This window comes from Mus caroli, unplaced genomic scaffold (assembly GCF_978045245.1).
Source record: "Mus caroli unplaced genomic scaffold, Mus_caroli_1 scaffold_19, whole genome shotgun sequence".
In the NCBI taxonomy this organism is placed as follows: Eukaryota; Metazoa; Chordata; class Mammalia; order Rodentia; family Muridae; genus Mus; species Mus caroli.
The window spans coordinates 87024573-87037378 of record NW_028227274.1 but is presented as its reverse complement, the minus strand read 5'-3'; the positions used below and the strand labels follow the sequence as shown (position 1 = coordinate 87037378).

The following is a 12806-nucleotide window of genomic DNA, read 5'->3' as shown; positions in this document are numbered from 1 at the left end:
CTAACGAGCTAACATGTGGAACATTATCTTCCATTATCAGTCAGTCATGTCTGTCTGAACTCCCATGCAGCTTAGATACCATGTTTCCTAGAGCATCATCTAATACTTCCCTAACACTAATACATTCAGCGTTTCCTCTGGTACCTCTGGAATCCCATTTCAGGTGTTATGATGCTGTATTTTTAATTATTTATCAACGTCTTTGACTCTCTGACAGTCCATTTGCCATGCTTATAACTCTAATAAAAAGGCCTACCACTGTACCTAGAACATAATATGTGCTTCATAAATGCTTACAGAGGAATAAAATTTCATGGCAGAGTAGCTGGTTAAAAAATGAAAATTTCCCTATATATACATGACAAAGAACAATTGTTGCTAAAAATACCAAAAGGATATAGCTTGTGTTGCCATGGAAAGTACTTTTGAAAGCTAGGGGTGTGGCTCACTGGTGCAGCACTTGTCTAGTGCACACAAAACTTCTGCTTAATTCTAAACACCATCCCTCACATGCAAAAGTGCTTTAGTATCTGCTAGATACTCATAAGTGCAGTATTTGAATAATTTTTAAAAATGGGCAAATGGGAGACTAAATGAAATTAAAAGAGGTTAATAAGATAATTATTAGCATGAATAAAAAATTGGAAGCTAGATACCGTGGAACACACCTATAATGCTAGCATTCAGAAGACAGAGACAGGCTGATCAATTCAAGTTCAAGACTACCTTATAGTAAGTTCTAGCCAAGAACGGCTACACAGATACCCTGTCTGAAAAAAAAAAATTTTAAAAAAAAAGCAATAAATGAAAAATGGATAAATGTTTTACAAGAGAAAAGATGAAATCAGCAGTCTATACTTGCTATTCTTTCAGGTGATCCCTACATAAAGATCTACTACAAAATCTCATCATCCACTATTAATTTTATGAACTTAACATGAAGAGTTTTGTTTTTGTTTTTAACCTGGTTTGGACTTTCACAAATGTTTTTAAACTGTGTCCTACTCATTTTGTAAGCAGATTACCACTGAGGGGAAAATGCTAAAATAAAATTATTTGATATTATATATTCTAATATAAATCTCATTTATCTCACCAATGCCTAACCGGTCACAAAATAAAAATATTTGACCAAAATGCCTCTTTAGAATAATTAAAAGCAATGAGGAGGTGAAGATATAGGAAACACAGTGCTTGTAGATCACTGTGCTGCTGGCCAGCCTTGGGTGGGAACCTGACTTGACTGGGCAGAACCAAAGCAGCCTCTGCTGGATCTGGGGCGGCAGCACAGACAGAATCTAAGGGACTTGTGCCCTCTGCTTGCCTGCGGTCAGATTCCTTTGCATAATACACTCATTCTATGTTCTGTTCCTTTAGAAAACCCTGCCTCATACAAAAATACCAAAATCTGTATTAAAAGCAAATGATAAGAAAGAGGATAAATCATTATTTTTCTATCTAAATATCATTAAAATCCAATCAAACCTGGATTTATTTTTTTAAAAGCACATACTTAAAATGGTTCTTAAAATTATGTACATAAACAGATGCTCAGAGTAAGTCACTCAGTGTGATAGAGTTGAGTCTCCAATCTCAATCCCAGTCTGATCTCACAGGCAAATGCCAAACAAAGGTGCAAGTGAAAACAAAGATAGGACAGAGATACTAAGGAAAAGGAAGAAAAAGCAGTTGGCCTTGCTCTTCATAGACAATGCTTGCCATATAAGTAGTAAACTACATATTAACAAGTAGGTGCAGAAACCAATCCAAGCTCACTCAGCATTTCTCAGCTGCTGCCTACTTAGGCAACAACAGTAGAAGGGGTATTTCCACACATGCATTAAGTATTTTTCTTTTTTTTTTTTTTTTTTTTTTTTTTTTTTTTTTTTTTTTTTTTCAAAGACTTATTTATTTATTATATGTAAGTACACTGTAGCTGTCTTCAGACACTCCAGGAGAGGGCACCAGATCTCGTTACAGATGGTTGTGAGCCACCATGTGGTTGCTGGGATTTGAACTCTGGACCTTCGGAAGAGCAGTCGGGTGCTCTTACCCACTGAGCCATCTCACCAGCCCCGCATTAAGTATTTTTCAAGAGTACTTTTTCAGTTTAATAAGCAGCTACATTTACTACAATGGGAAGTCACTTTTAACTCCAGTTGGAGGATGAACACATAAGGCTACATATGGAGTCCTTCAGGCACTATTTACTCACCTCTGAGTAATAGGGTCAAGAGAGAGGCCTGCTGTGACAAGGAAACACGGATAACTGGGTCAGCGTACAAAACCTTCCTCAGGAGTGTGAGGCATGGCTGAATCAAGCATTCTATAACCTGCCAGCAAGAAAAGAGATAAAATATACCACATTATCTAAGTTTAAACTGCTTTCTCATTAAATTATATGAAACTAAAATGAAAAGATATTAAATATTATGTTTTTAAAGAGTTAAATATGTTTTAAAGAGTTTCTTTAAACATTGGGCTGGAGAGATGGCTCAGTGGTTAAGGAGCACTGTCTCTTCTTGCAGAGGAACCAAGTTCAGTTCGTAGCACCCATAGGGTGGCTCTCCACTGTGTCTAACTCCACTTCTAGGGAATCCAGTGCCCTCTTCTGGCCTTCATAGGCACCAGGCATGCACATGATGCACAGGCATACATTCAGGAAACCTTTATACCCATAAATGAGTGATTATTTTAATTTTTAAAAATTACTTAAAAATAAAAGCAACATTAAATAGACTTCTGGTTATAAAACTAAGCTTAGTTCTCCTTTACAAACCTTATCTAGAAATAAAATAAATAAATAAAAATAAAAAAGAAAGAAATGAGTGGGCATCCCTTTTGAGGCTAAAAATCCTCTCTAAATTCAGTTCCAAACAAATTAAATCAACCTACTGGGCTGGAGACATGGCACAGTGGGGAAATTACTTGCTTTGCAAGCAGAAGAACCTGGATATGATCCCAAGCATCCATGAACAATCTCAGTATAGTAAACCAGAACTTGGTGGATGAAGACAGATGGATTCTGGGTACTCCTAAGCAGCTAGCCCCACAAAAACCCTGAGTTAATTACAGGTTCAATTAAAAACCCTACCTCAAAAATAATATGAAGAGAGAAAGAAAAAGATATCCAATTTCACTTTTTGGCCTCCACACATCTATGCACAGGCAAGTACACCTGCATGCACACACCACAGAAAACATGCATACACAAACACACACATGCACAAACACACCCCACAGAGGTATGAAGAAATAAACTCATTTTACAAAAAAGTTATCCTATAATAAATGTCCAAATTTTATTGTCTTACCTCACCATCAAGACCCACGAATTCATTCAAATATCCAATAATCTTCTCAACTAAGCATAACTTTTCCACCACTGTGTGCATTTTAATATCTACAGGCAAAACAGTATTAAAAGTTAACTAAGTGTTTTGTACCTTAAAAAACATTTTGAAATATATGAGACAGTTATGCACACAAATTTCTAGCTACTATAAATAGGGTATACCTAAGGCTGAAATTAGAAGACAAAGTATTTTTATGAATCTGTACACTGTGAAAACATGTAAGTTACATGCAAATCTGGCTTCTATTCCCATGATGAAGAGGCAGAGGGAGAAAGGAAAGTGTTGGGAAAGGGGAGGGGGAGAGGAATGGGGTTGGAGAAGGCAGAGTCAGGTGTGCAAAGAGACCCAGAGGGCCAGGGAAATGAATGGAAATCTGCAGCTACCAGGGGTCGGGGGCTAGGGTGAATCTTTAGGAAGCCCCAGAGACCTGAGATGGGGGAGGCTCCCAGAAGTCAGTGCAGGTGAAATTAGTCAAGATGCCTAAGAGTAGGAACATGGAACTTGAAGAGGACACCTCTTGAAAACAGGCAGGACCCTCAGTGGAGGGATAAGGACACCAACCCACCAACAAAATTTTAGACCCCAAATTTATCCTGTTTAAAAGAAATGCAGGGACAAAGATGGAGCAGAGACTGAAGGAATAGCCAACCATTAACCAGCCCAATTTAAGACCCATCCCACAGGAAAATACCAAGCCCTGACATTATTAATGATACTGTTATGCTTGCAGACAGGAGCCTAGCATGATTATCCTCTAAGAGGCTCCATCTACAAGCTGACTGAAACAGATGCAGATACCCATAGCCAAATATTAGATGGAGGTCGGGAACTCTTATGAAATAGTTGTGGGAAGGATTGAAGACCCTGGAGAGGGAGAGAACCCCACAGGAAGACCAACAAAGTCAATTAACCTATACCTGAGAGGTCTCAGAGACTGAGCCACCAACCAAAGAGCATACACAGGATGGACTGAGGTCCCTGGCACATAGGTAGCAGAAGTGCAGCTCAGTCTCCATGTGTGTCTCCCAACAACTGGAGCACTTGGGAGATGGGGGAGTGAGGGGATGGTTATTGCTAAAGCTGTAGCCTGACTGAGGTATTCATTCCAACAGGGCTGCCTTGTCTGGCAGTCAGTCAAAGAGGATGCAAGTACCCTGGCAAAGACTTGATGCACCAAGGTGGAAGGATACCCAGCAGGACCCCACCCTCTAAGAAGAGAATGGGAGAGAGATGGGGGGAGGGTCTCTGTGAGGGAAAGAAGGGGACAGTGCTTAATATAAATATAAAATGTATAAATGTATAAATAAGTAAATAAAATTTTAAAAATTGAATTAAAAAATAAAACTATAAAAACTAACAAACAGAGGATCCTTCTGGTTTCCATCTGTGCCTGGAGCTGTCTCTGTACCACAGCTCTTCATACCCAAATCTAGTCAGGAGAGAGCTGGTCTCCCAGGAGTGCTGACACAGGCTGACAGGAGGAACAAGCCACAATCAGAGACAGCAAGACCAGCTAACAACATAGATAAGAGGCAAATGCAAGAATATAATCAACAGAAACCAAGGCTACCTGGCATCATCAGAACCCAGTCGTCCTACTACAGCAAGCCATGGATACCCCAACACACCAGAAAAGCAAAACTCTGATTTAAAATCACATCTCATGATGATGATAGAGGCCTTTAAGAAGGACTTAAATAACTCCCTTAATGAAATAAAGGAGAGCACAGGTAAACAGTTAGAAGCCCTTAAAGAAGAAACACAAAATCCCTTAAAGAAGTACAGGAAAACACAACCAAACAGGTGAAGAAATTGAACAAAACCATCAGGATCTAAAAATGGAAATAGAAATAATAAAGAAATCACAAAGGGAAACAACCTTGGAGATAGAAAACCTAGGAAAGAGATCAGGAGTCATAGATGCAAGCATCATCAACGATATACAAGAGATAGAAGAGAGAATCCCAGGTGCAGAAGATACCATAGAAAATAGTCAAAGAAAATGCAAAATGCAAAAAGCTCCTAACTCAAAACATCCAGGAAATCCAGGACAGAATAAGAAGACCAAACCTAAAGATAACAGGTTAGAAGAAAGTGAAGATTCCCAACTTCAGAAAGTCCCAGATGGCAGAAAAGCAAGAGCCTCCCAGAATGGCACGGGGATGACATTAGCTGAAATATCCCACAAAGGGGAGGGAGAACCTGTAGAGACCATATCCAGGGGTTAGGCATGGTCCCCTGGTTGAGGGATGGGGCCACCCATCCATCTTCAAAACATTAATCCAGAAATTGCTCCTGACTAAAGGAAATACAGGAAAAAAGAGTGGAGCAGAGACTGAAGGAAAGGCCATCCAGAGATTGCCCACCTGGAGATCCATCCCACGTGCAGACACCAAGAAGTGGTGCCAAGAAGTGCTTGCTAACAGGAGCCTGATACAGCTGTCTCCTGAGAGGCTCTGGCAGATCCTGACCAATACAGATGCAGATGCTCATTTGGCAGCCAACCATCTGACTGAGCACAGGGAGCACAATGGAGGAGTTAGGGGAATGATTGAAGGAGCTGAAGGGGCCTTATCTGACATCAATGGGAGGGGAGGTCCTTGGTCCTGTGAAGGCTTGATGCCCCAGTGTAGAGGAATGCTAGGGTAGTGAGGAGGGAGTGGAAGGGTGGGTGGAGGAGCACCCTCATAGAAGCAGGGTAAGGGAGGATGAGACAGGGGGTTTGCAGAGGGAAAACCATGAAAGGGGATAACATTTGAAATGTAAACAAATAGAATATCAAATTTTAAAAAACTAACAAACATAAATACTAAGTAGAACTAGTACTTTAAGAATGCAAATGAATTATTTTAACTCTACATGGTAAATTTTTTCTATATATTTTTTTATTTCTTCTCTTTCCCAAATAGTTTACTTCAAAAAAGCCTCCACTAATATATAGATATGGGTTGAACATGAACATCAGTCTACTAATAAATGATTTTCACTCTCAAGTTATTAATAGGAAATATAAAAAGAAATCTTTAATGTACTATATATTTCTGAAAAATGTAAGCATATATTCAAATATTAGAATGTGTAGAAAAAATTTTAAGAATTTTGTACACACACAACACAGATGTACACACAGATGTTACTAGAGCCAGAAACACTAGATTTGTGACAAATATTGGCAAATAATTTACATGCAAATTTTCTCCTCTATTATCACTAATAAAAATCACAGGCATCTTAATACTATCATTATAACTAGCTTTATTGCTAGTCTTTAAAAAGTGAATTTCCAGTAACCACAATACAGGGTATTTTCAAACTCTACTTTTGAAATGTTAGTAATATTGAAGTAATACCCTAAAAAAAGTTCTTCAATTTTTAACCAAAATTATCTATTCATTCATGCAATAGCCCTAGAAGCAGGGCTACAGGCAGGCCAGGCTGGACTGAACTTATCCTGTGGCTAAGGATGACCTTGAACTCTGGATCCTCAGGTCTCCAAGACCTAAGAACTGGGATAACAGGTGTGTACCACCATACCCAGTTCCTTCTTTCCAGATTTTTGAGGTATGGTCTCTTTATACCCAGGCTATTCACAGAATCATTCTGCCTCAGCCTTCTGAGACTTGTGATCATGGGTGTCATGCCAAGCTTCCACATTTTTAGAGCCTATTTTCTACAATCTATATTACTGTCATTAAAACCACAGACAGGGCACTGAACAGGGTTACATGAAACACAGAGCAATGTCTAGTGTTACTATTGTTGTGATAAAACATCATGAACAAAAGTAAGTTGGGGAGGAAAAGCTTTATTTGGCTTATACTTCTACATTGTAGTTCAACAATGAAGGAAGCCAGGACAGGAATTCAAACAAGATAGGAACCTGGAGGCAAGAGCTGACTATGGAGGGTTACTGCTTTCTCAACTGCTCCTTATAGCTTGCTCAGTCTGCTTTCTCATAAAATCCAGGACTATCAGGCAAGAGATGGCACTCTTTACAGTGGGCTGGGCCCTCACACATCAATTAATTAAGAAAATCTCCTACAGCCAGATTATATGAAGGTATTTTCTCAATTGAGGTTCCTTCCTCACAGATGACTTTAGTTTGTGTCAAACTGATATAAAACTAGTCACCACATGCAATGTTTCTCCAAGATGATCATTTCTTATTTTTTGGCTATATACCCAATGATGAGCTAGCTAGATACTATAGCAGTCCAGTTTTGAAGTCTTTAAGGAGCTTGCATACTGTTTTCCATAAGGGCTACACTACCCTATCAGTAGCATAAAAGGTGGAGACTGAGCTCCTGTTTTGCCCCCAACCTTGACAGTAGGTATTTTGTTTTGTTTTGTTTTTGTTTGTTTGTTTGTTTTTCTCTTTGTGATAGCAGACATTCTAACTAGTATGTGTTTTTGATTTATACTCCTATAATAATTAGTGGTGAAAAATATGTTTTCTTATACCTGTGGCCACCTACATGCCTTTATTTATAGTGTCTACTTGGGTATTTAGACAATATTTTAGCTGGATTATGTCTCAATCAAGAAAATAAAAACTGAAATAAAAAAAAAAAACCAGAAATACGCTGTTATGCATTTTCAAACTATCCTCTTACCCCAGGGTCCAATAATCTCAGGGTAACTGTGGAATACTTACCAAATGTATTTTCAGTATATAAATGAAAATTAGCTTTTCTTTTTTTTTTTGGAAACATTAAAGTGCATATCAATGATGAGGAAAATTTAAATACTAACAAATACTGGAAGCCTATACAGTAGTAATAGTACAAACAAAGCAAACAGTGTTTTTCTCTAGTTTATTTTTAAACCACACACATACTCTTTTTAAACAATGGGCCATACATATACATGATTACCATGCACATTTTTTTATTTTATGTGTATGGGTGTTTTGTCTGAAAGTGTGTGTGTGTGTATGTGTGTGTGTGTGTGTGTGTGTGTATACACACACACAACATATAGTTGGCATATATATATATATGCATATATATATATACACACACACAACATATAGTTGGCATATGTATATATATGCCAACTATATGTTGTATACCAACAGTCAGTGCCCTGAGAACACAAAAGGCATTAGATCCACAGGGTCTGGATTTATGGATGTTTGGGCTGGGAACCTAACCCAGGTGCTCTGCAAGAACAGTAAGTGTTCTTAAACACTGAGTCATCTCTCTAGCCCACAATGATTTCTTTTCAGTCTTACCCAAAAGTACTGTTTGATTCACTTCTCTGAGCAACAGGTACAAATAAAAATTACCATATACCAATAAATTTTAAATATATATGAAACTTTACACTCATAATTTTATTAATATTTTATAGTATATTTGATAATTTGATTATGCCCCCAAATGGCATTCCATAGATCAAAGAAGACCTCAGAAGACAGAAAGATTTCCAATGCTCATGGACTGGTAGGATTAACATTGTGAAAATGGCCATTTTACCAAAAGCAATATACAGATTCAATGCAATCCCCATCAAAATTCCAACACAATTCTTTACAGACATGGAAAGAACAATTCTCAACTTCATATGGAAACACATTGACAAGTAAGCAAACTTTTTGTGAAAAACTGAGTAGTAAGTATCACATGTAAGGTCGATCACACATTCTTGAATCTTGGTTTTAACAATTCCAAACATAAAAAGGCACTCTTATCTTCAAGGTTAAAGTAAGTCAGAGGCTAGAGCTGGCCTATGAACAGCCATCTGATAACCAAGACTACTAAACAGCAATCTCAAATCCAAGGTGAGCAACAATCACTGTCAAAAAAAATAAAACAAAACAAGACAAAAAAAAAAAAAAAAAAAAAAAGACAAGACAAAACAGAACAGAACAGAACAAAACAAAACAAAACAAAATCCTCATTACCTTGCATTATCACAGCTAGTTGCTCTGCAGCTGACTTTCTTAAAACAAGATCAACATCGTCTGAGGTGAAGATTTCACACACCTTTTTAACAGTCTCCAACTGAAAAAAAAAAAATACACTTTCCAAATCCAATAAAATTTTATAGTTCATGCCATAAAAACAAAAGCCTGCAGTCAAGTTACTTAAATAAGCATTTATATGTAAATTTGTAACAGTGATGTGTTACTTAATAGAGAAACTTAAAAAGAAACAACTATGATGTCCAAATAAGCTTCTCTTTTTAATGAACATTATTGCTAAAAATCATAGGCCATTCATTAATCATAGAAATAACATAGAAAACTTCTAGGTTTCCTAGCATCTCTATGCTATACCAGACTAACCTAAGAAAAGCAACTCACACCCATGACTCAAAAAATTTTCTCTTGCTCCTGCAAACCCCATGGTCCTCTTCTTTAATCATCTCTGCCACTGGACACAAATCCAATAGTTTTACCAGCCATATTGGCTTACTTCAAAGCCAGAGTGTGAGATAGCAAGGACAGCAATATAAACAGAACAAAAGCAACATTATTGTTTCTTGGACCCTCTGCTAAATTCTATTCAGTGGTGGTTAATCTCAGCTGTCAACTTGACACACCAAAGAATAGGAAAATTCATTTGAGGAATTGCATCCATCAGATTTGGCTATAGGAAAGTCTATGGAGCATTTTCTTAATTGCTAATTGATGCTTGAGGGCCCAGGCCACTGTGAGTGGTATATGTCTAAGGTGGGCCTGAACTGTATAAGAAAAAAATATCTGAACTTGACCCTGGGGGCCAACTAATAACCAATGTTTATCCATGATTTCTGCTTTAAGTTACTGATGATGTACTAATCTGTAAGATGAAATAAGTTCTTTCCTCTCTAACACAAACACACACAGAAAAATCTTATATATTTTAAGAAATTAATTGAAAAACTAAACAACAGGGCTGGAGAAATAATTCAGAGACTAAGAGCACATACTATTCTTCCAAAGGACCTGAGTTCAAACTCCAGCATCCATATCAAGTGGCTTACAGCCATCTGTAAATCCAGCTCCAAGGACTCCAATGCCCTCTTCTGCCTTCAACTGGGCATTGTAGTCATAAGTACATATACATACATATTCACAGTTTTTTATTAGAAAAATAAATTAAAATTCATCACAAAACTTGTCACTGTATTCAAGTGTAGTGCATTTCAGATAATCCAGGAATAACTTATATTTCCAGCACATACACTCAGTTAAAGAAGGTATAATCCCTGGAAGACAGCAGGCACTCAAGTGATACCTGCCCAGTAAACAAACACATTCAGAAGCCAGATCAATACAGACTGCATGAAACTAGCACCAAATTAGTCATCTCCCTTCCTATGCACACACAACCTGAAAAACACCACATAAAATACATGCTACATAAATATGACAAATTACCACACAGTAATAAACTCAAAAGTTAAAATTACCTTAATAACTAGTTCTCTTCTGTCATCCAACTTAAGGTCAATAGGTTTTTTCACAATAAACAGATTAGTAACTCTGGAGAGAACGCCAGCATCTATGAATGGGCGCTTTTTATCAGCCCCTTCTTCACTGGTAAGATGAAATGTTAAAAGTTTTAATGCTAGTGAACGAACCCTAAAAACAGAAGATATTTAAGTCAATATTTTATATTATGTAAATATCTATAAACAGGCTTAAAATTATACATAATTATCATATATTTATATCCATTACTAATATTTTCCTGTTTCTACTAAAAACTTTCATATAGACCTATTTTCATAGAGTCAATACTGTTTTATGAAATAACATCAGAAACTCAGAATAATTAATAAGAACAATTGGGTAGACTCACAGAAACTAAAAAAACACAGTCAACTTCACAGGTTAATCTCCATGTCAGATCTGTGGCCCCTACTTGTGGCCCACGGATGTAACAAAGGATCTATTAAACACAGGAGTTTGAGTTGTCCCTGTATCATAGTGATAAAGCCAGTCTAAAAATAAACCTGCAAGACATGGTGGTTTGAAGAATGGTTCCCATAGGCTCATATATTTGAGTGCATGGCCTACATTTGGTGACAGTGTTCGGGGATTCCTGAAGTTAAACTAAATGCATTTTATATGGATACAAAGCATATAGGGGCCATCGAGTAGAATGTGGTGGTTTAAATGATAATGGCCCCCAAAGATTAATGAATACTTGGTCTATAACATGTGGAACTATTTGGGAAAGATTAGGAGGCGTGGTCTTGTTAGAGGAGTTGTGTCACTGGGAGTGACATATTCCCCTCACCTCACCTAGCATCATATTGTAGATCACATGTAAACTCTCATCTGCCTCTTTAGGACAACTGCCTGTCTACTGCCAGACTTAACACCAAAATCATCATGGTCTCTAACCTCTGGAATCATGAATGCCAAATTAAATGCTTTATTTTATAAGTTGCCTCAGTCATGGTGTATTGCCACACTTAGAGAAAAGTAACTAAGAAAGAAGAGAAAGAAAGGAAGGAAAGAAAGGTTTATACATTTACCTAATGCTGTTGCATGTTCCTTTCTTCTCAAGCTAAGATATCTATGCAGAGGCTGGGATTTTGGGAGAGTTTCAAAGCTCCACAAAAAAGCCAGAGATGAGAAAAATAAACCATGATTTTACATATGTTCCTTTCTAATATATAAACTTGCTATGTTTTTAGGTTTAGTATTGGCTGCCAGAATCCAATTATCCTAATATTTATCTACTTTTTCAATTATACTTATATACTCTGTAATGATATAAAATTAATCAGTATACAGGGTTCCCAGCTTCACTGAGTTTATAGATGGGATAATATAAAATTAACCCAATGAAGAAAATAACTAAGTTAAACTATGGTGAGTTCTTACTCAAGAGAGTTCAGACCTTGTTCATGGATCTGTTGAGTCTTTGCTTACTAGAGATCTTGGGCCCTGTGATGTTTCTTAATCTTCACTGTCAACTTGCCTAAATTTAGAATCACCACAGAAACATCTCTAACATGTTTATAAAGGTATGTCCAAAAAAGGTTTTACTAAGGTGGGAAGGCCCCCAGCCTAACTGTGAATGGTATCATCCCATATGCTGTGGATATGGATGTAATAAAAAGAAATTAAGCTAAGCACCAGCATTCTTCTGTCTCTCCTTGCTGACTACTTATGTGGTCAGCTGCTCCAAGCTCCTGATGTCATACATACCTCCCCTTCTATGAAAGACTGAGACTGTAACCTTAAGCTGTGAGGCAAAAATAGTTGCTTTTGTTAGGTATTCTATCAGAGCATACACAAAAATAACTAACACAATCTACCTAAGAGAATAACAAATATACTTGTATGTTGCCTCATCAGATGCAGGTGCTGGTTAAGAGAAAGAGTACAGTACTAAAACAATAAATGCTAGTGCTTCCCAGGGACTGGCATACTCGAAGAAGCCAGTCCCCGAGGAGAATTCCATTCATTCATTTAGTGCTTTATTCCACATACTTCTTTACCATCTG

At 37.3% G+C, this 12806-nt stretch overlaps 1 protein-coding gene across 2 annotated transcripts in view; it reads right to left on the bottom strand.

Moving 5' to 3' along the window:
* Rttn (rotatin) overlaps window positions 1-12806 on the bottom strand; it is a 155401-nt gene that overhangs the window by 97533 nt on the left and 45062 nt on the right. For both annotated transcript variants that reach the window (XR_015046039.1, XM_021150514.2), the window contains exons 18-21: window positions 10755-10926; window positions 9262-9361; window positions 3315-3403; window positions 2216-2333 (exon numbers count right to left, since the gene is read on the bottom strand). Coding sequence is in view for 1 of the 2 variants with exons in the window: in XM_021150514.2 (XP_021006173.1) it covers window positions 2216-2333; window positions 3315-3403; window positions 9262-9361; window positions 10755-10926 (479 nt within the window). In the remaining variant the exon portion in view is untranslated. The remainder of the gene's footprint in view (window positions 1-2215; window positions 2334-3314; window positions 3404-9261; window positions 9362-10754; window positions 10927-12806) is intronic.